Source organism: Orbicella franksi, chromosome 15 (assembly GCF_964199315.1).
Source record: "Orbicella franksi chromosome 15, jaOrbFran1.1, whole genome shotgun sequence".
Lineage (NCBI taxonomy): Eukaryota > Metazoa > Cnidaria > Anthozoa > Scleractinia > Merulinidae > Orbicella > Orbicella franksi.
In genome coordinates, this window is record NC_138159.1 from 14862513 (window position 1) to 14886513 (window position 24001).

At 37.0% G+C, this 24001-nt stretch overlaps 2 protein-coding genes and 1 long non-coding RNA gene across 6 annotated transcripts in view; 1 reads left to right on the plus strand and 2 right to left on the minus strand.

The window, feature by feature from the left end:
- Positions 1–24001, minus strand: part of LOC145470193 (uncharacterized) — a 370979-nt gene that overhangs the window by 207898 nt on the left and 139080 nt on the right. The gene's annotated exons all lie outside the window — the stretch shown is intronic.
- Positions 1221–2510, plus strand: LOC145470407 (putative serine/threonine-protein kinase DDB_G0268876). Its single transcript, XM_081454218.1, has one exon. The coding sequence runs from the start codon at positions 1221–1223 to the stop codon at positions 2508–2510; it is 1290 nt and encodes a 429-aa protein (XP_081310344.1).
- Positions 17665–21508, minus strand: LOC145469932 (GFP-like fluorescent chromoprotein cFP484). 3 transcript variants are annotated; one of them, XM_081453751.1, is made up of 5 exons: positions 21129–21508; positions 20939–21039; positions 19916–20134; positions 19297–19506; positions 17665–18009 (listed from the first exon to the last, which is right to left on the minus strand). In XM_081453751.1, the coding sequence occupies exons 1-5, from the start codon at positions 21129–21131 to the stop codon at positions 17868–17870; spliced, it is 675 nt and encodes a 224-aa protein (XP_081309877.1). In that variant the 5' UTR covers positions 21132–21508; the 3' UTR covers positions 17665–17867. The 3 variants fall into 3 exon arrangements, with proteins under 3 accessions (XP_081309877.1, XP_081309876.1, XP_081309878.1); XM_081453750.1 differs by having other exon boundaries at positions 20939–21508; XM_081453752.1 differs by lacking the exon at positions 21129–21508 and having other exon boundaries at positions 19916–20275; positions 20939–20955.

The following is a 24001-nucleotide window of genomic DNA, read 5'->3' on the forward strand; positions in this document are numbered from 1 at the left end:
TGTTCTTGAAGAGTGACAGTGTTTTGTTTTTCCAGGGCAACTTTAAGTACATTCAAGTCGAAAAGGCGGTATGTCACCTTTCTCGCTGACGAGCTCAAAATAGGTGCTCGCCAGTGATGCTGGTTTCTGATAGCATTAGGCTGTGGGTCGTCCAGATTTCTGAGCAGTTGCTGGAAAAACTTTGACGGAACCATATTGAACTCCAATGTCTGCCAATTTCCTGTGAAAGGACATGACCTATTTTATAATTCATTTTTTGCAAAAACAAAAATCCAATGGGATTCTTAAATTGCGAGTCGTCTCTTTTCTTAATGGAAGGAAGCATTTAAATGTAATGGACCGAACGGGAGGTGGCAGGCTTTACTGAGACGTATGATGAATGATGCACCATTAATACGACTCCCTTAAAAACAGTTGCGTGGGAGACTGGAATTTCTGCCCGGTCCCAGATAAATTTGACTTTGTAATTTCTTGACGGTAACATTTTTTTTCATAATTGATTGAAGAAAAAAAATTAAATGGCCTGCACTTTTCCATCAGAACAAACACGCGAGTTGTTGTTATAATCATTCACTTCTCAAGACCAGTCGTCTTTTGTCCTCGCCCGAGCGTGCGTTTAAATTGTCTCCCGCGCTGGCGCTCGCGTGTTGCCTCCGCTCCACTACTTCCCATTTTATTAAAGCACTTGCGCGCGTGTTTGTTATTTACCTCGGTTATACTGAGAAAGCATAGATATCGTACTCGGCTTGTCTGTTGCTAGAGTGAACTTACTTTTATGCCGTTGGTGATGAACTCCATTTATGCGTTCGGTGATACCAGCCAACCATGCTTTGTATTCAGCTTGTAACGCGGGAGATCTTATGGCTTGGGAAACTGTCAGCGGAACTTCTTCATCATTCTGTAAAAACACTGCCCGTTTCGGGTGTTGTTTGTTAACGTGGTGTTGCTCAAAGTGCTTTAAAAGTGCATGGAAAGTTCTTAACTTTTTAGAACACTCGTCACAGCGAAGGTACACGCATGTATCAGCCATGTTAAAAGTGAACCGATGGTCGATGGTGTTGAATGGCGAACGCTTGCTATGTTTCTATTGTTATTCTAACCAATAAAATAAAAGAATTTTTCTTTGCTCGGCTGAGAAACAATGGACCCTTGTTATGTTTTTAATGTGCCACGTAGTTTACTAGTCAGTTCACCGTCACTTTCCCTCACCCCGACTCGTGATGGAATCGGGAAGAAAACGCAAATTAAGACAGAAAGAATTTACCAAGGAGCAACTTGCACACTTCAAGAAGCTTCGGAAAGAGCAAAACAAGAGGAGAAGGAAAAGAAAGAATGGTCCAGCAGAAGAACCGGCAGAAGAATTAAAGGTGGAGAAAATGACGATAGCACCTCCCAATCCACCAGCAAATGCACGCCACAGCAATGAGAAGAAAAGACAACCAGAGGAGGCGGAAAATATGTTGTCGGGAGGAAAGAAAATGGATCGCGCATCGCTAGAGCGGAGTGAAAAGAATGGAGAAGAATCACATCCCAGTCAACCAGCAAATGCACGCCATAGCGATGAGAAGAAAAGAAAACTAGAGGAAGCGGAAAAAATCTTGCCCAGAGGGAAGAAAATGGTACGCGCATCGCTTCATCGCAGTAAAAAGAATGTAGAAGAAGATACGGTCACACGTGAGGCTTTGAGACGGAAAGTTCATGCGTCCGCGAAACCTAAAGAGAGCGACAACACAAAATTGCGGGAGATCAATGCAGCCAACTTGACGCGTACCGCGGCGGCAAAGTCCATCGGGAGTGGAACTTTTGGTACTTGCTACCCGGGCAAGTATCGGGGAATTGACGTTGTTATAAAACAGTATAAAGAAAGAAGTTGTCGAGGCGGCGAACGCTTGTCATTCCTACAAAGGGAGGCAAAACATGAGGCCAATGTTTTACTGCGGTTAGGAGATCACCCAGGTATTCCACTTTTATTTGGTGTATGTCTAAAAGAAAAGCCAGTGAGCATTGTCATGAAATTCCATGGAGACGGAAAAGATAGCCTAACAGTTTACAAAGCGGCTAAGAACAACCTCATTAGTGAAAAGAAAGAATGGAACACTATTCTTTGTGAGACCGCCGATGCCTTGGATCACGTACACCGTTGCGGTTATGCCCACAACGATCTGAAATCGAACAATGTTGTTCTAGAAAAACGCGAAGATGAGCGGCTTCACGCAGTAATAATCGATTTCGGTAAAAGTGTTTTGTTAATTAAAGCAAAGAATCCTCCCGCGAAACCGATGCATGTAAGGGACCAGTACAAGGACAGTTACATTGCGCCAGAACTTGTTGATGGTACTGGAAAACCATCTATTAAAAGTGATATCTATGCGCTGTCTTTCCTGATCAAATCTGTGTATAGACTTTTACATTTTCGAAACGCTGCTGCTGTGAAGAACGCTTTAGTAACATCGCCTGAAGAAAGACCGACAATCAAAGAATTAAAAGCGGTTTTAAGTGCTGACGATTAGAGAGGTGCGAACTTTTTTCAAATTTATAGCAATGAGGCACTAACATTTCGTTTCGTTTCAGTTTGATTTCAAAATCGCTTTTGTTTTATGATTCCAGGATAAAGGAAAGTGGTGTCAGTGTATTTTTTCGGGTTCCCTTTTATAGTCCAGCTTACTGTAGCAATCAAAAGCGATAGCTAGCGCGCACAATAGATGCACAATGTATCGTGTCATCTCGTCTTAGCTTTAGCTTCTAGTGTTTCATGCTGTAGAAAGGCTAATAATACTCGATAAAATGAAATAATTTGAATAAATTGTTTTGGACATTGTCACAACGTCGTAATGATTTAATTTCCAGTTTAGCCTGTAAAATTAGTAAGCGTAAGTTGCAATATTGTTCGCGCTCTCGGTTCTGCGTGTTATGTTAGCGCTAGTCTCTGTCTTCGCGCGAAAAAATACCAGCCAAATTATTTTTATCCGCGATTTATTGTAACCATCACTCAGTACTGTCATCTTTTACAGTACACGACTAATTAGAAAAACACCTCATCTGATGTTCCTGGAGCTACAAGGTGTCAAACCATGGCATAGAGTTACTTATGCAAATTAGGCGAGGGCACATTCAATGTGCCCTCACCTAATTTGCATAATAGGTTTTGAGCCTTTCAAAGCTCGTCATGCATCCGTAAAACTGCTGCAACTTTCCACGAAAAAGCAGGCACATTTTTGACTTTTCACAAGTAGGATAAGCAAAATTATTTGTTATTTACATCTACCAAAGAACTGCTTTTTAGCTAGTTTCAAGCTGTTTAATTTTTGCCTTTTGGTAGTATTTTTTCTACGCTTTTAGCTACAGTAACTTCGTCTAACTCCATCTCTGTTCTTAGTTTTGTATGCAAATACAAAAAAACCTGATATCTACATTTACTATATTTAGCTCCTCAGTACACAATACACTGGTTTGTATTATTACAGACCCAGGATGGGAAATCAAAGAGGTTATTTATTTTTAGCTCTTAGCCAAAGTGGGCGTTTTTTAGAGGTAATATATGATGATTATTATTATTATTACTATTATTATTATTATTATTATTATTATTCTTTTTGGTGTTAATTTTTATTAAACCACGATGCTAACAAAGAACGCTGTTTATGCCCTTTAAACAGTTCATTTTCTTAAATTTAAACGTACTTGTCGGTATCATTGCCCATATAAAGCTTTTTTTTTTTCCTTTTAAGTATACATTTTGTTTTGTTGTTACCTCCTCCCGTTCCTCTTTCTCATGTTAAGGCTGCAAAAGTCGTCTGATGGCATTGTCTTCATTAATCCAGAATCTAATTAGCTGTCGCGGTATCTAGCAGTGTTTTTTGGCTGTACAACTGTATTCAAAGTAGGCATCATTTAAAAAAACAATCGATGACGCAAGGGTTCAAAACAGGTCGTGTTCTGAATTGAGGAGTCGAGTTAAAAGTTATGTAATTCGGTGCAAATAGAATTAAATATTTTGTTTGATCAAGGCTTCTAAATCATTTCAGGAGTGAAAATGACTGCACTTTTGATTTTATCCTATTCAAGACAAGTTTTTTAAATTGACAGTTACATATACATATATTTTGAAAACTATTTATATCTTAAATATTTCAGCTCTGGAACCTACATTGAGAAAAAAGATCTACAGATGGTAATTTAACCTCTCTAGACGTCATTAGAAGTAACAGCTAATCTCGCTACTGACGTTGACATTTAGACAAGGCTTTAGCTCTTGATTGAACAGAGTCTCCCTAATTCTACAATTACGTCAGTTTTTTCGGACGCTAAAATGTCAAAATGATTCCATATGTTGTACTGCAGTTTCCTTTTATTAACGTAATAGTTTAAATCTCATGGTGATCAGAATTGTTTTATTTTTGTAAGTTAAGATTATCCAAAGCCCTCCTTTTTCAAACAAGTGCATTTTTTTATTTATTACGGTAAAATCGGTTAAGACCACATCGCTAGTTCTAGAACAATCCAAATCGTAGATCTGCGTAGTTAAGTAATTAGCTATAGGTTTTGAGTTATTTTGTTCTTACAACCATTCTCTCCACAGTTAGCTGCCACCAAAACGTCTCATATACTTACACCCAGTATCCACCATTTTCAAGGCTAACGTAACTAAAAATTCACGTTTTTAAATCCAATAGATTTTTTCTCCAACTTTACAAATAAGCAAACATAGGTGTATACTATCACTAGCACTACGTTGTTTCAACGCTTCAATAGGGTCACTGGCTTTGTCAGTTACACAATATCTTAAAAAGGGTTAAAACCTATAACAACCTAGGGAAACATACATGATTAATCACACTCTGCTCGGGGGGTTGAATTTGGTGTAAATCTACGATGAGTTTAAATTAAGAATAAGCAGTAGTAAAAACCAAGAAAAAAAAAAAAGAAGAAAAAACTTTTCTTGTACGTTACACTTGCCATGATGGTGGACGCTGTAATTTAACATACTGTTCTCGATCTGCTCTCTTGCAAATTGCCAGGGCCGGGTGGGTGCTTAATAAAACCCACACCAGAATGTCAATTAACAAATTAGTCTTAAAGTAATCCAAAAGGTTAGAAAATATAATCAAGGCCAGTCTTAAACACACTGAGCCTGTTGACCCCAAAACTGAACTAAACAAAATATATAGGCCATATTCGTATTCTCGTTATTGGACTGAAGCTAATGGAGGCTCATGCGGGGAAATATCATTAAAAAGAGATTAATATCATTTACATTTGAAAAGATTCCCCGCATTAGCCTTAGTTGCAAGCTAGTTCCAGTCCTATACCAAGAATACGAATATGGTCTATTACTTTGTTTTTCTTAAGTAAAAAAATTGTTATATGTAAGAATAATTCGAATCTAGGCCGGTCTTTTGAGTTGCTTTCCCTTTCTATAAATAAAGTCGCTGATAAAATTAAGAATTAAAATTTCTCAGCGATAAGGAACCAGTAACACCTGAGCAGGCAGCAAAATTAACTTAACGTATTGAAACAGTGTTCAAAAATATATTAATTTTGGTTATTCACCTGAGTGGTTCTTTGGAAACCAATTACTTAAATTAAGAGTTAAGCGAAGCGGTTCATCTCGCTCTTTGAAAACGGATTTGAAAATTTAAGCTGGAGGTAAAATATAACCTCAACATCCCGTTCGAGATTCCATTTCTGTTCCAAAACAGCAGAAAACAGGCGTCTATTGTATATATCGAGAGGGTTCTATTTTGCTGGTTGCCTTCATAATGCTAGTCTTTCTAGTGTTCAGCCAAGTGTAATCAATGATTAGGGTGCCGTCCGCCACAAAAAAATTGAATGGCAGTTCAAATAAAGTATTGTTATTTCAGTGCGTTTTTACTGATTGCAAGTGCAGTGTGGTTTTGAGCTTAGCATAAATATAAAAGCGATGTAGACAAAACAAACATAACAATATTTGGTGTTATGTAACTGTCGTGTCTTCAGTGGACCAATATAGCCCGGCGTCAGCATAGACCACTCTTACAATCATGATGAAATAGCATCTTTATTCCTTTTTTTTTTCTTCACCGCATCGGTTTCTTGTTGAGGATGGTTTAACAAGGTAATAGACACGTGATTTCATTAACAACATTTACTGTGGCTCATATTTTCGCCCTTCATTGGATTCGGCGGTAATTATTCTGACCTTATCGGAAGGAAAGCCGCATTGCGGTAGGGAATGATAGGACCTGATCAATATCTATCAACTAAAAATGGTTTTGGAATGAAATAAAAACTACTTAATTTTGGCATTCTTAGGTTGGTAAGACCGACCACGACATATTTAACGGCAGTGCTACAATGAACGGCTGTTGTTCACATCACAGCTAAAGCCCTTAAGACATAGTTAGTATAAGCCTAGATCCCTGTTTACCATCTTTGCCTATCAGCCAATATCTATTTTTCCAAAATATTTTTGCCACATTGCTCGTGACTTATATATTTCTTATCTTGAATACCGTTTTCAAACTGTGGCTGGAAAATTAATCCGTCGGTTAACAATTTGTCGGTCTTAATCGGTTTCCGAACTGGAAAGAGGGCCAAAGTCCACTTTTAATATCAGTTGTATAGAAGTCGTGTTATTAGGATAGTGTATTCCTATTTCACACTGTCGTCGTTACACAATCCATCTATTTCGTACCTAGTATTATGTAGTTTGTTTGATTGGTAAACTTTTAGTACATTCTGCGCGATGTTAAGTAAAAGAGATTAAAGAAAGCGAGATTGAGAAGCAAATTTATTTGCAACAATAGGCAATGAATTAAGGGACCGGAAGACGAGCGGTGGCAAGTGCTAAAATGTGCATACCGACTGTGTACTTTGTACTATACTGAAGCGAGGGACAGGCTAAAATATGAATGAAGTGAAAAGCACTGTCAAGTTTAAGTTTTAGCTTTTTCAGATTCTTAATTCCGCTTGATTATTTGAAATCCCGACCACGATCCATAAAGTTTATGAGCTTCAACAGTAGGACCGTCTTGTTTGTCCTTTAGAAACTACGTACAGTTATGTAATTTTCACTGAGTGTTTATTTAACGCTTGAAACAAATTCCCCCGTCTTTTATTGATTCATTTAGTGTATGAGATCATAACGGAGACAAGTGTAGATTTCGTAAAGTGAAACTAATAATACTTAGTTCGTCTCAGTTATAGTTCGTCTTTCTACACATGAATAAAGTGTTGACCGAATAGGATGCCTCTCGCCTACTTGCAGCGAGTTACGTAATGGATATTATTTATTGTTATGGATTCTGCTGGAAGGTTTATGGGAGAAATATATCTATATCTCGTTTTTTAGATGTAAAAGGACGCTTTGCAGCATTTTAAACGTCAGTAGATCTGGATGGTTCAATTTACTTTTTTTCGTCCCTTTTTTTTTCTGTAGTCAGTCATATTTTGTACTTGGTAAGAGCTAACGATGTTAATTAAGTTCTGCAAACCTTAATGTAACGGCGTCCCTTGGTCAGCGAATCACTCTTGAAGCTCTTCTGTGAAACACAAAGACAAGCCTAAAATGTCCATCCCTTAAAAAGGATCAAGTGAATATCATCCGTGTCGTTAAGTCATCAAGATAGGTTATGTAAGCATTTTGCGGGTTAAGTTGCATAAGTCGATAATTAAAACTGTTATTACATTAATTTTCTTACTATCCGTGAAACTGTCGCGACATTCCAGGAAAAAGGCAAGCACATTTTTGACTTCTCACAAGAAGGATAAAGACAATTATTTCATGTACATCTACCAAAGAAGTGCTTTATTAGCTAGTTTCAAGCTGTTTAAGTTTGGCCTTTTAGTAGTATTTTTTTCTGTGCTTTTAGCTACAGTTTCTTTGTCCAACTCCATTTCTGCTCTTAGTTTTGTGTGCGAAGACAAAAAAACCCTGACATCTACATTTGCTATATTTAGCTCCGCAGTACACAATACGCTGGTGTGTATGATCATAGATCCAGGATGAATGAGGTCAAAGAGGTTATTCATTTTAAGCCACTTAGCCAAAACGGGCGTTTTTTAGAGGTTATATATTATCATTTTTGTCTAGTATGTTTCTTTACATTTTTTTGGCGTGTTAATTTTTATTAAACCACAATGCTAACAAAGGACGCTGTTTATGCCTGTTACCCAGTTCATTTTCTCACTTTTTAAACACACTTATCGGTATCATTGCCCATATAAAGCCCTTTTTTTTCCTTTTAAGTCTTCATTTTGTTTTGTTATCACCTCTTCCCGTTCTTCTCTCTCATGTTAAGGCTGCACAAGTCGTTTGATGGCATTTCCTTCATTAAACCAGACTTTAATTAGCTGTGGCGGTATCTTGCACTGTTTTGACTGTACGATTGTATTCAAAAAAATCGATCACGCAAGGGTTCAAAGCAGGTATGTTCTATTAATATCTTAAATATTTGAGGTCTGGAACCTACACTGGGAAAAAAAGTTTTGCAGATGGTAATTTAACCTGTCTAGACGTCATCAGAAGTAACAGCTAATCTCACTGCTGACGTAGACATTTACACAAAGCTTTAGCTCTTGACAGAACAGAGTCTCCTTAATTCTGCAATTATGTCAGTTTTTCCGGACGCGAAAATGTCAAAATGATTCCACATGTTGTGTTGTGGTTTTCACATGATCAGCAACACATTTGGCTCACGCATTTGGCTCACTTTTAGCGAGGGCATTAAGAGTTCCTGCCTGTAAAAATCAGACAAATTCTTTAATTCGCGGCAAGGGTGGAAAATTTGATTTCGCTCATATTCTTGTGCTAGATAGGCTAGGGCATGACAAAAACTACTGGATAGTTTTTTTTTTTGGCAAAATATCCTTTTATTTCAAAGAAATATGCAAATTACCAAAGTCCGTTAAAATCGTCATTTGACGCACCATTTTTTTAAACAAGCCTGAGAGCCTCGCATGCAAAACAACATCACTCTTCCGTCTTTAACACACTCACATATTTTTGTGCAATGTTTAAATGTGTACTGGGTTGATTTTAGGGAATGTTGTGTTGTCTTTTTGGGTGCGAAATAATTAAATTTCGAAGACATGTATTTCAGTCACTTAAAAGTGCTTCGTGAATATAATTGATTTTCACCATGTGCGAAACCTTCAACGCTGTGGCTAAATGACCGGCAGCCGGTCAAGGTTTTAAAATCACTAAATGAACGGCAGTCCGATATTTTCCTCAAATTTAAGGAATCGAAGGAACCCATCCCAACCCAAGCGATCCAGAAGAGCTGTACAGATCGCGAGTCTAATATATAAACGCTTGATTTACGCTCGGCTCAGAGAGCGAGACCATGGTTTGTGACACTTGGGATTTTTTTAGGTCGACTGCCGGTCAAGGTTTTCAAATTACTAAATGACCGGCAGTCCGAGTTTAGGGAATCGAGCGAACCGATCATGTACAAGCTATCGACTGAGAAGTTTCAAGCGATCCCCGAAAAAATTTTCTATATTATAAGTATGAGAATGGATGGGCTCCTTCGATTCCTTAAATTTGAGAATAATATCAAACTGCCGGTCATTTAGTGATTTGAAAACCGTGACCAGCGGTCGATCTAAAAAAATCCAAAGTGTCACAAACCATGGTCTCGCTCTGTGAGCCGAGCGTAAACCAAGCGTTAGACTTGCGATCTATACAACTCTTCTGGATAAAGCAGAAGTGTGCTTTTGTTTACACAACGTTAACATCCGATGTACATCGCCTACTGTCAACCAATTATTGGTCGAATACCATGAATCTGTGACCATCTTTCGGCGCATATGATCACCACTACATCTGGTTAAAAACGGCTGAGTCATTTGTAGATAATTGCTTGCTTTGCACTGCGTCACAATATTACGTTTGATCGGTTGCTGACCATTGCTGATAAGCTTGTCGGCGCAGCAAAATCTCACAGCCGTTATTTGTTCGTCACGCGATGCTGTCACGGCATATGCTGCACATTTTGATCTATTTTGTAGAGAGCACTCTCAGGATAAGTGAAACAATTTATTCATTGTTTATCTGTTCATCTATATAATAATAGTGCATATTTATATAATCGTATTCTATAGTGAACGTGGCCTCGGTCCAAATCACGTTTGTTGTACATTCTGATGTTTCAGACAACAGGTGATAAAGCTAGTGCTTGAACTCACTACAGATGAATGAAGCAAGAACTAGCTGAAATAAAAATAGGAAATCACAAAGTGTCTAATTCGTGAGAAAAACTGACTAAATTTAATTAGTAATTACGTGAGTAAACAAACCCTGGCCATGTCATTGTATTTGGCATATTTTGTTTGCGTATTTTGGCGAGGCATTGGTATGTTTGTAACAGAATATAAAGGACTCTTGTCAATACAGTCCAAAATTATTGTCAGTAAAATACTGTAAATAAAACCCGTATTGACCAGTTATTGTCTTTACCCCGATTAAGCGGCAACCCAAAATTTAAAAACTTTGTTTTGGAAAGGGCGATGGCAGATAAAAGTCTGAAATTGAACGTGACGAATAATAATTCAAACACGCGTTTATCATGATCGTCTTCAATTGACTCCATGTTCACCAAGAAATTTATAACCCGATAGTGAAAAATGTTCAAGGTACACCAACCTTTATTAAGCGGCCAGCCGCTATAAAGCGGTCACCAAACATTTCCCCAAGGGTAGCCCACTGTATTGTGTGTAAACCAAAAATAATTGCACAGCGCGAAAAGACCTAGGTACGAGTTTAGCGGTGCAGTATTACGCAGGGCACGTAAGTAGCCGTGGTAAACTATTCATTCTTTTCATTTCTTACTTTAATCTCTTCCTACTCAACAAGATTGTGTGCTCCCAGTGGTTCCAAGCCTTACGGAGCCTTACGTATTAGGATAGAAATTGTCCTACCCCTACCCCCTAAAATGGGATGAGAGCATTGCGTGACGGAGAAACAAGGAACCGCTGCAAGCAAGGATTCAAGCAGAAATAGTTCAAACGTAATATTTTGGTGTAGTGCGAAGCAATTATCTACAAATGAATCAGCCGTTTTTGACTAGATGTTGTGGTGATCATATGCGCCGAAGGATGGTCACAGATTCATGGTATTCGACCAATAATAGGTTGACAGTAGGCGATGTACATCGGACGTTAACGTTGTGTAAACAAAAGCAAACTTCTGCTTTATGTGAGACGAATGGTGCGAGATCAGCTAGAAAGACGTCAAATCGGCTTTGAACCCGCCTTTTACAACAAATAAGGTTAGAACATTTCGAAATTATCACCTCTGTGTCTATTTCAACTTAATATAGGTCAAGTCACGTGGCGCATGCTAAAATATACGTCTTACCCGTAAATTAAAATTTGACGACGGATGGTCAAATATTTCAATTTTGACGTACTTTGAAAAGCTCTCGCGGCGCTCACAATTATTTGCCTAAAGAAATTTTTACAGGAATCTGTAGACCATGCTTCTGCGATTCAACCACCAGAAGTTTAATCCATTTGAATGTCGCACATGGTGAAAATTAATTATATTCACGAAGTACTTTTAAGTGACTGAAATACATGTCTTCGAAATTTAATTATTTTGCACCCAAAAAGACAACACAACATTCCTTAAAATCAACCCAGTATACATTTAAACATTGCACAAAAATATGTGAGTGTGTTAAAGACGGAAGAATGATGTTGTTTTGCATGCGAGGCTCTCAAACTTGTTTAATAAAATGGTGCGTCAAATGACGATTTTAACAGAGTTTGGTAATTTGCATATTTCTTTGAAATAAAAGGATATTTTTCCAAAAAAAAAAAAAACTATCCAGTAGTTTTTGTCATGCCCTAGCCTATCTACCATGAGCGAAATCGAATTTTCTACCCTTGCCGAGTTATTTTCCATATTTATGTACAGGGACTCTTAAAACGTTCAGTTTTTTGTTTTTGTTTTTGTTTTTGTTTTGTTTTTTTTGTTTTTTTTGTTTTTTTTGTTTTTTTTTTTTCCATGGAGTCCTTTGTTTTGCCAACGTAATATTCATTGCAGTCCCAGTAACGGGCCTTATGGATTATTTTGGACATCTGAGAGCGGTTTAGGCGATCTTTGTATGGAGAGTGTAATTTTGTGCGGCCTGTCAGCTCTGGAATGTCATGTTGAGGTCGACGAAAGAGTAGAAGTTGTATGCTCATGATTCCAGACGTTTCGTGACTTGGTTATATTACCAGGAGTAGTCAATCGAAACCGTGATGATCGATAGCCAATCAATCGATAACTATCGATATCAATCGAAGATTGTTATCGACTGACAAGATCAAAATCGACGAAGAAGAAAAAAAATTGTGAGCTCGATTGTTATCAATTGCCGATTGTAATCGATAGCAGTTTATTCATCGATTTGTATAGATTGTTATCGGAATCTATTTTTTGTACTCTTACAATTTTCACTGATAAAATGATTGACAAAATTTATCTGTAATGGTTTTATTGGGCTATTTTGTCTTTATAGCCTACGTATCTTTTACAATCATCAGCAAAATAACGAGAACATTTGGGGCTTTACATCTTTCCTTGTTAGCTTACGACACTGGAGGAAGCTGACACCACAGTAGCAATGTAAAACCCTCCAGTCTCATTTTAACATAGGCATTTAGATGAAGCAAAATAAGTCAGTGTTTAGTGAGTCAGTGTTCAAGTGAGTTCAATTATTTGCATTTTTTCCAATAAATAGCAATCGATATTCCTGAAGACAGGAGTTATCGATTGTTACCGATGTTTGTCACTTGCTAACAATCGATATTTTTTTCTTTCTATAGTTCGATTGTTATCAATTGCAGATATCAATCGATAGCAATCGTTTAGTGCTATCGATTGATATCGATTGAATGAATTATTTTCCAATATCGATTTTTATCGATTGACTACGCTTGGATTACTGTGAAGACCTAAGTAGGGTAACAGGAATTAGTTATCTCATTTGGGAACTATAACTTAAAAGAGTTATTTGACTTGCTCACTACATCATTAATGTCGAACGTGATAACGCCTTGAGGGTAACCATTTGCAGGGCCTTTCTCTAATCTTTAATAGTGACTTGCAACAAAGATGGCGGGGAGCAGATACATCTGGGAACTTAAATGGATTAAGACAGACTGCTCTTTACTTACCAAATGGTATATTAAGAAACCAGTGATCTCATACCGGTTAAAAAACAACAACAACAACAAAAAAAAATCTCTCTAGCCTTAAATTTGTGTTTGTCCACCCCAGTATCCTAATTGCTGACAAGTCTAATCCTCTTAACAAGAAATGTGAAGTATAACCGTTTACAAAATATCCTGACAAGAACGTCTCGTCCTATATAAGGGCAATCGTTCCAGTCACCCATTTTTATGAATTCTTACACCTTTAAACCATCGCTTAGCCTGCGCGGTCTCAGGATCGCCCGTGCGTGACTATTCCATTTTAGAAGCTTCTACTGTAATTGAATATGAAGTAATAGGAGAGAGAAACATTTTTTTTAATATATCGCAATTGTAAATTATTACATTTATGCTATTTATCATCTTCTATATGTAATTTGTATATATTTATATGTATTCTATTTTTTTTTCTGACAACTCTGTAAAATTAATTTATGTGAGAATTTAAATTAAAAAATTGAATTGAATTGAACTGGATATCTGCCATATGCCCTATGTTACGTTTGTCAACATCAAATACGCTCTCGCAGTCAAGTTTCTGAGCAAATTTAACGATGACCAATGACATGTGCACGTACAGCTATGTATACCATAATCTGCCGCTTATAAGCCCCCCCTCCCCCCCCCCAGGTTATAAGCACATCTACCTGTAAACAAACTATATTTTTTCTTTGATTATACCCCCACCCCCCTCCCTTCGGATATATGTCCCATCCTAGTATAAAATGATATAAATTAGACAACTTATTATGATCTTTTAAAGCCTAATTAAAAACCAGTATATGGAAAACGTACATCTATCAACAGTGCTGCACCTCAATTTCAAAACGTATATTTCATTCTGCTTATAAGCTTCCTCTTCCGGATGTAATCCCCTCCGTTTATAAGCCCACCCAAAACCCCCCACGAAGTTGTTTAAGGCCAGGTCTTATGAGCGACAGTTTACGGTAGGCCATCTCCGAGTTACCTTGTGCCTCTGTTTCAAAAGGAATCCTCGTGAAAAACCTAAGTTTGATTTTTATGATAATGAACATGTAGGTGAAACACATTTCCATATGAATGGTTTTGCAGGAAGACTCGGTTTGACGCAGAGGCAGAAGACAACTCGAAAATGGCCTATTTTAGAATGTCATATCTTTTGCATGGATACAGATATTACAAGAAATTTTTCAGGCTTGATATCTTTATTGCAAGAACTTTTACAAGCCACCGTTAGATGTGCTATATTTTAACAAACAAAATTTGGCAGCAGTTTTTCCGAGTCATTTTCCCGCGAAAAATGTCAAAATCTCAAAAAGTAAAAACGTGATTTTCGCGAGCGATTGACAGGTTATATATTGTCGCCAAGTTTCAGGCTAATTGCTTGAGAACATTAAAAAAGTAGTTTGAATACTGCCGATTTTTCATTCCTATACGATCACCGTAAAGTTTTTTCTATTTTTTTTTTAATCTATTTTTTTTTTTAAATATGATGATGCTGACAGCGTTGTATCTAAATATCAGTAATGTGAGCTAACATCTTCTTAAAACAACGAAAACCTCTAAAAATGGAAGGTCTTCAACTCGCCTTATCTCCAAAACAAGCACGGTAATATCACCCCCCCCCCTCCCCATCTTTCTTTTATTTTATTTTATTTTATTTTTTTTTGGAGGGGGGGGGGGGAGGAGAGGGGCGGGCGCGGAGGTCCTTAAGCAGTTGTGAGATCATTCATGTATCAACGTATCGTTCATTGAAGAAATCATGTCATGATTATAATATGAGCAATGACTCAAGCGTTTCTTTATATGGAACGGATATTTTGTTTAGTCTCACCACCTGTTGAGACACCTTGATTAATTAACTAACTAATTAGTTAACTAATTATACCCACCACTTCATGCGTTATTACACATATAAAACAAAGCTCCTGGAAGGCTAACCGCATTTATTACTAAATGACTTTATTCGCACATTAGAATAAGCCATAAATATGAAATTAAAAAGTTAATTTATAAACTATAACAAAAAGCGATTTTTTTTCTTGTCTGGCGTTCTTCGTATTCCGTTTAACACATTTATTAGCGAAATTCAATTCAATGCTTTATTTCTTTTTTTGTTTTGTTTTCTTATTTGTTTTTTTTTTCCGGTTTATTTCTTCCACAAGGTCAAATGATAATCTAGTTAATTGCGCTTATTCTAATCGCCAGCCAGTAATTGCATATGTAAAGAAAGAGTTATTCGTGGATACGTGGGGTCGCCTCGCGTCGCCAGGTTTTGCTTACAAATTGTGGCCCTTCGTCTATAAGTAGTATGTTTATACGCTTGCAGCACGACAAGTGCATGGTACAAGGCTATACGTTGGCAGCCATTTTGCGTCGAATTAAAACAGGTAATTCGGCCATAGACACTTATTATAGAGCGAGATATACATTCACGCATGTGCATGGGTTGGAAGATTCCGGTTTTCTCTTTTTCTTTTTTTTTTTTTCTTTTTTCGTTTCTTTCCTTTTTTTTTTTTTTTTTTTTTCACACTACACCCCACGGAGAGATTATTAGGAGAAAGAAAGGAATAGATTATTAATGTTACGAAAAACAAAAGCAAAGAAACAGACAAACCCACAAAAAATATATAAATTTGGCAAAATCATAGCAAAAAGTCATCACACATCGTACAAGAATTGCGTAAGTCGGCTGGGGTTGCCGATGAGCTTATTTGCAAGCCAGAGATGCATGTACAAAACGCAGATCTTACACAGGTCCTCACCAAAAATCGCGATATTGTTAGCTTTGCTCAAAACTGGACACAATATACATTTTGCTACAGTTCAAGGAAATTAGAGTGGTACTGAATTGTTCGGGACTTCCCTCTCAATTGATTAAAAAAATTACATCATCTGGATTCAAACATTCTGGATGGTCGTCTACGAGAAAGAAAGATACTGAAATCTTTGCAGATTTCTAGAGCCGTTTCGCGCACAAGATATTTGGTAAAGGTGTTCTAAGCTTCAGCTAGAGAGCAGCATGGAGAGAGCCACGAAGCAAAGTAGACAGTATTTAGAAACAATGTTTATCTTTTGATACCCAGAAGCGACCACGGACTCGCAAAGGTGATTGTTTATGCTCAGATTACCCCAACAAAAAGTAACAATAAAGAGAATAATTGAGATGATACAGTTCCATGGCTCCTGTGTTCACTAGATACAGACGCTTTCTACGACTCGATCTCGCAACAAACTAAACAAGTGAACGATTCAGCGAAACCTGATTTTGTCTTCAGAGAAATGCTTAAATTAAAATAACAAATTTAAACAGGCCAAACAAGTGGGGGTAAACGACTGACTGCACTGAACCAGAGACTGTTTACCGTTTTAAAATCTTCAATTATTCCTGATCTACTTCACCGTTCTAAACAGAATAATCAACAGGAAGGAGGGGGTGGGGGGGGGGGGGGTGGGATGGGTGGCGTGGTGGAGTAGGTAAGAAAAAATTCAATTGCTGCAGACCTCACTCTTCCAAAAGGCATCACTGTATGGTAAGATATCTCCGCACAATCTGGCTTTGACAACAAGTTTATTCTCACTTCAGTTTTCTTTCTTGCATTTTTCTACAAGTGAATTAAAAAAGTCTATCATCATGCTGTAATTCTGCAAAAATGGAGACTATTTTTTTTTTTTTTTTTTTTTTTTTCACGAAATTTAACTTTAGGGCTAGTCTAACAAATTCTGAAAGAAATCATTCAACTTAAGTACCAACACATACCTCCTAGTAAATGCCTTTCTATAGAAAAAGAAAACAAAAAAAAACGAAACAACAACAACAACAACAAACAATCAACTACAAAAACAATCATTTTTTTTTTCTCCTTATTGTCGTCTTGGCTTTTTAACCGTTAAGCCTTTACTTCGGCCTATCTCGATCGGCAGCTCAGAATGAGCTTCGGTAGTATTTTTGTTACTTAATAACTTTATAAACAACTAAATAATAGAGATGCCACAGCTCAGTGGCTTCTGTGTTCCCTTGACCCAGATTTTTTCCTCTACTCGGTCTCGCAAAAACTGAATAAGTCAAAGATTCATCGAAAACCGATTCTGTTCTCAGCGAAATACTTAAAATAAAACAGACAATTTAATCAGCTCAAATAAGGGGAGGTTACATGTAAGTTTATTTAAAAAAAAAAAAAAGGAGGGCAGGAGTGAGTGAGTGACTGATTTCCGTTTTAAAATCTTCCATCATTCCTGTGGTACTTTACCGTTTTAAACAAACAAACAACCAGAACAACAACAGTAAAAAAAATTATTGAATTGGTTATTACATTTGCCACAGACTCTTCCAAAAGCCAGTACTTTATGATAAGAAAACTCCACAAAATCTGTACTCGACAACAAGTTTATTTTCACTTCCGTTCTCTAACTTGCATGTATCTACAACTGAGTTGAAAAAGTCTATCTGTATACTGCAATCCCGCAAAAAAAACAAAAACAAAAACAGAAACAATTGAAATCTTGTTTTTTTAACAAACTTCATTCTAGAGTTAGTCTAACAATTTCCGACACCAATCTATAAATCAAAGTATCAAATACTAATTCGAGTAAATTCCTTTCACTGGAAAACAAAGAAAATTAGCAAAAGCAAAAAACAAAACAAAAACTAAAATTAAAAGTTTTTTTTTTTTCAGTTGTTGTCGTCTTGACTTTTCGTTAAGCCTTTACTTGGCCTGCTTCGGCAGCCCAGAATGCGCTTCGGCATGCTCATGCAGCTTAACGTGGTTGTAATCACTGTCGTGATTCAAGATCTCAATGCGGTGGTCAACAAAGTGATACTCTGGCAACCGGACAGCCTTCTTAGCTCTGCAATAGAGCAAACGAACTCGAATCAGTGACACTGGGTTGGGTACATCAGCATATATTTTAACATTTCAATACTACTACATGAGTAAAAACTGATGGCTGCAAGCTTCCGAAGTTGACTAAAAAAAAATACTATGACTTGTAATATCTCAGCCGAGGAAATATTGATTGCCATGGGTAAATAATTAGGTCTTGCCTTAAGGACGGTGCCTACTAATTGCAAAGGTTTTTGCGCCAGGTTAGAACCACGCGGAAAAAGTAGATCTTTGCAAGGGCTATTGGAATCTACAAAGAAAAATGGGGGTAGCCACCCGTTTTTTCGAGATAATTAGCCTTGAATCTCAACAAAAATGCTGATATCAGCATTTTCCTGAAAAAAAAAGGAAAGGATATTTCTTCACAGATTTCCACAGAATTCGCCTTTACATACCGAAAAGCAAACACATTATAAAAGATCTTTAAACTACATGGCAAACGGTAATAAAAAACATTTTTTTTTGATATGTTTTTAATAACAAAATTGTTGCAAAAGCGCTTTTAGCGTATCTGACAGCCTTCCTCTGGTTCAGCTAAAATGCAGTCTAAAAACCTTTTGCTCACAACAAGAAACTAATCACGTGTTGAATAGACTTGCCACTTCCATTCGATAATATAAAATGTAGGGGTAACCACGCGTTTTTTAAGGTTATTGATCTTTTTTGAAAACTTTTACGGTGCCCGTTACATTTTTTCCTGTCACCTCCCCAGTAAGTAAGACATTTGCGTATCTCGCACTTGTCTTGTGCGCGCACTACGCCATCTGCAGGTACATGCTTACAGTTGGATTTCAGTATAATTTTCGACAGATAACAGTTAGGTTTTCAGCTGGAAGACGTAAACAGTAAGTGGTTAGCGATATGCTGCTATTCTGGTGTTCCTGGTTTAAGTACAGGTTCATTAAACTTGATTTGGTCACAGTAGGAAAATTTTGCTTTCATTTTGTCGTGTACGTGATAGCGTAGTTGATTGCGTCAATCTCAAGCCCAGCGCGCGCGTGGAGCTAAAGCATGGCTTGCGTGATGAGCAGAACGTGTGCGCACCAACAAAAGTAGGCACCGTCCTTAAGATGAATATTTTTTGGTTCATGTTCATTATCCGGCGTATACGAGCACTCGGAGCTTAGGTAATTGATTCCACCCTAACAGTTACTACTAAAAATTAATCTTTTTTTTTTTTTTTTTTTTTTTCTTTTCTTTTAAGAAGATTTCGTAAAATATATCAAATCACTTCAACACACAGCAAACTTACTTGTAAGTAGTTTTAAAGTCACATCGGTAATGGCCACCTCCTTCAAGCAACAGAGCCATGTTAACATCACCCTTCAGCACTCCATCACGCACATACATTTTCTCAGTGGATGGCTCCCATTTCACGGTCTTCTTCTGCATAACTGGACTATTGGCAGGAAAGTTCACACCATCAAATCGAATCTCATAGTGGAAACAGTCGCCAACCAGGCTGTTAAAAAATGAGTGAGACATAGTCAGTGTTACCATGCAAAGAAAAACAACGATATTTTTTAAACATGGTTGGCTATATAATTTGAGATAGACTTGTACATTAGAATACATAAGAGAGTCCACACTGAAGGATAATAATACTATAAGCTTTTTGCTTTATTCCCATCGTTATGGTTTTACTGAGAGAACCACTTAAGAAAAAGTCCTTCATCTAATTTAAAATATTTCTTGATAACACTTACAGTAAAAGGAAGGGAATGACTACATGTTAAAGCTGTGCCAATAGATCTATGAATAAACTCCAACCAAATGATAATTATTGGACAGGTTAAGAAAGGTTCAAATCAAAGTGATTTGATTATTACTACCTTTATCCCTAGGACGCATTATCTTTACATCTTACTTACGTTATGTCGTTTGTGGCGATGCAAACACCCCCGTCTTCGTAAGTCATGCTTCGTTCCCAAGAATACCCCCCAGGAAATGACTGCTTGAAGTAGTCTACTATATTATCTGGGTATTTGGCGAATACCCTGTTGCCGTAATCGAATACTGTTGTCAAGATGTCGAAAGCGAAAGGCAGAGGTCCGCCGTCTACGACTGTCAAGTCCATAGTCTGTTTTCCCCTAAAACACAAACAAGAGACCAAAGACGCAAAACTCTTTTTTTCTTTGTCACAAAATCCCGAGAGGTAATTATGGCAGAAATCTACTTGGCTTTATCCCAGGGCCCCTATGGATACCAGCCGCGTTGCTGAATGGGCTACCCTGGTAAAATAAAGTTACTTAGCGTGTATGAGGAACTGTTTTGACATTCTGTTAATGTACCAATATTCTGCTACTAAATTTAGCCGCAATTTAGCAAGTGAATAGTTGATTTCGACGTTGGGAGTCTTACCAACACCCAGAAATGTAAACATTACAGTAAGTTCTCCGTCTGAGTTAATGAGTTGCTCGGTATTTTAAATGCTGCACACTTTTTCAGTTTTAAGTTTACAAAAATGTTAATACATCCACCTCTTATTGCAACAGGATTAAAAATATATGAGTGACAAATAAAAGATAATGTAATAAAAAATAAAGAATGTGCTTAAGAAAAAAGGCAAACACCGCATGTAGAGGATGTTTTCATCAATCTGATATAACACCCACTCAACTGAATAAAAACATTGGTTTTGAGGTAAATTTTGCCTGCCTTAGAAATACTAACTTGGCAAATAGAGCCTACGAATTGACATACATGTATTCAACAGAAGAAAAGAAAACTTATAGCTCTAGAATTCTTGTGTAAATATTGGTTACAAATTTCTGGGCAAGAAAAATAAAAATGTTTGAAAGTCTTGATCTCGCTATGATGTCCTTAAACTATAAGCACTGTTGGAAGCCGCGGCAATGACTACAATGGTTGAACAGTTTTAAACTTTTACTTACTCGAAAGGCTGGCCATTTCCTTCTCCTTCAATCACAAACTTGTGCCCGTTTACAGCGCCTTGCATACACAGCTTGATCTTCATGTCTGGTTTAATCACACTCTGGTGGATTAAATTGTGGTGCATCTGAAATATTAATCTATAAATCTGTGAATCTGAAGCAAAACAATGTTCTACTGTGCAACACTTACCATGATGGTAGATGTAAAGTAAGATATCTGCCTTATAAAACTCTTGTTGCTCTTGATCTGCTCTCTGCCAAATCACTAGGTTGAGTGGGACCTCAACTCTGAGAGGTGCTGTTCTAAACCTGAATGCCCCAACGGAATTCTGCCGTAAACCAATCGCAATCCAAACAAACTTTCTTAAAAAGCTGACATGATGTCCATCAAAGAAAATTAAAATGCACTAAGTAATTGTTCCCGTGTACATTTTCATGTTAAATTCAATAAGTTCAGAAGCAGGACAATGAGTTATTTGTTTAATTCTTTTTTTTTTTTTTTTTTTCTTTTTTAACCTTAAACTGCACTTCGTTAGCGTCAATCTCATATTTTTTTTGTTTTGTTTCGTTTTGTTTTGTTTTGTTTTGTTCTGTTTTGTTCTGTTTTGTTCTGTTTTGTTTTGTTTCTTCAAGCTTAAGTGACAGCGACGGCTAGATAGTTCTACAAGCAAAACAATTCAAAGTTACTGCGACATATGATTAAATTTCGGTTTTCAAGGAAGCAATGCCACCAAACGTCGCGGTTTCACACAAAGAGAGAGAGAGAGGGTAAGAAACAAACCAAAAAAGGTGACAGAAGAACAAGAAGACCTTAAAAGTAGAAAAGGGTATTATTCAATCAATGATACCACCCAGTGTGTTCAATAATCAAAGTTGTTTAACTGAGATAAACAGTACATTGCGCCTTAATTAATTAAGTTCTACCAGTCTCACTGTAACGAAGTTTCTTGTTCGGCGAACCATCCAGAACATTTTTATTCAATTTGATTTCGTTTTCCTTGTAATGAGAACAAAAATCGCCGCCCTCTTGCAGCTTCATACCCGATACAGATAATTGCCATTCACGATCAATAAAAAAGCCATTAAGTTACCAATACGCGAAACACGAACGTCCGGAACTAAATATATCAGTTGCTATTTTGATAATATCATTTTTTTTTTTTTTTTTTGTGTGTATATGTTCATACCTTAACATTCCGTAAACTCCAGTGCTAGCAGCGGCCGTTCTTTCTTTATTTTTGTTAAGTAGTTTTGTTACCTAATCACTTTATAAATGATTGAATAATTGAGATGCCACAGTTCAGTAGCTTCTGTGTGTCCTGGACCCAGACTCTTTCCTTTACTCGGTCTCGCAACGAGCTGAATAAGTCAAAGATTCATCGAAAATCGATTTTGTTCTCAGCGGAATACTTAAATTAATACAGAAAATTTAATCAGCCCAAATAAGAGGAGGTTACATGTAAGTTCACTTAAAAAAAAAAAAAAAAAAGGAGGTAGGAGTGAACGCGTGACTGATGAGTGACTGATTTCCGTTTTAAAATCTTCCGTCATTCTTGTGGTCCTTTACCGTTTTAAACAAATAACAACAAGAAATAAAACAGTGAAAGCGAGGGAAGGAAAACTATTGAATTGCTTATTTTATTTACCGCAGACTCTTCCAAAAGCCAGTACTCCATGATAAGAAAACGCCACAAAATCTGGACTCGACAACAAGTTTATTCTCACTTCAGTTTTCTAACTTGCATTTGTCTACAACTGAGTTGATAAAGTCTATCTGTATGCTGAAATCCGGAGAAAAAAAGAAACCTTGCTTTTTAACAAACTTAACTCTAGAGCTAGACTTAATATTCCCGACACCAATCTTTAAATCAAAGTATCGAATACTAATTCGAGTAAATTCCTGTCAAAGTAAAACAAACAGCAAAAACAAAACAACACAAAACAAAACAAAACAAAAAAAACTACAACTAAAACTTTTCTTTTTCAGTTGTTGTCGTCTTGGCTTTTTGTAAAGCCTTTACTTGGCCTGCCTTGGCAGCCCAGAATGAGCTTCGGCATGCTCATGCAGCTTAACGTCGTTGTAATCTCTGTCGTGGTTCAAGATCTCAATGCGGTGGTCAACAAAGTGATACTCTGGCAACCGAACAGTCTTCTTAGCTCTGCAATGGAGTAATCGAACTCGAATTAGTGACACTTTATTGGGTGCATCAGCATATAATTGCAACATTGCAATACTGTTACATGAGTAAAAGCTTCAATTACTGATGGCTGCAAGCTTCTGAAGTTGACTAACAAAATATTACAATATCTCAGCCGTGGTAATATTGATTGGTGGGAAAATAATTGGGTGTTGCCTTGAGATGCATATAGTTTTGGTTCATGTTCATTATCCATATACGAGCAGTCGGAGCTCAGGTAATGGATTCCACCCAAACATTTACTACTAAAAATTAATCTTTTTTTTTTTTTTTTCTTTTTTTTGAGAAGATTTCGTAAAATATATCAAATAGTAGTAAGTAGTAATAGTAGCAAGTAGTTTTGAAGTCACAACGGTAATGGCCTCCTCCTTCAAGCAACAGAGCCGTGTTAACATCACCCTTCAGCACTCCATCACGCACATACATTTTCTCAGTGGATGGCTCCCATTTCACGGTCTTCTTCTGCATAACTGGACTATTGGCAGGAAAGTTTACCCTATCAAATCGAATTTCATAGAAGAAAACGCTCACGGTTGTCGACGTCTTTCCTCATTCTGATAAAAAAAAAAAGAAATAAAACATAGTCAGTGTTACCATGCAAAGAAAAACAACGATGTTTTTTTTAAAACATGATTGGCTATATAATTTAAAATAGACTTGTACATTAGGATATATAAGAGCATCCACACAGAAGGATAATAATAATAGAACCTTTACGTTTTATTCCCTTCCTTGTAGTTTTACTGAGAGAACCACTTTAGGAAAAGTCGTTAAACTAATTCAAAATATATCATGATAACGTAACACTTACAATAAAAAAGAAGGGAGTAACAATGGTAAAGCTGCACCAATAGATTTATGAATA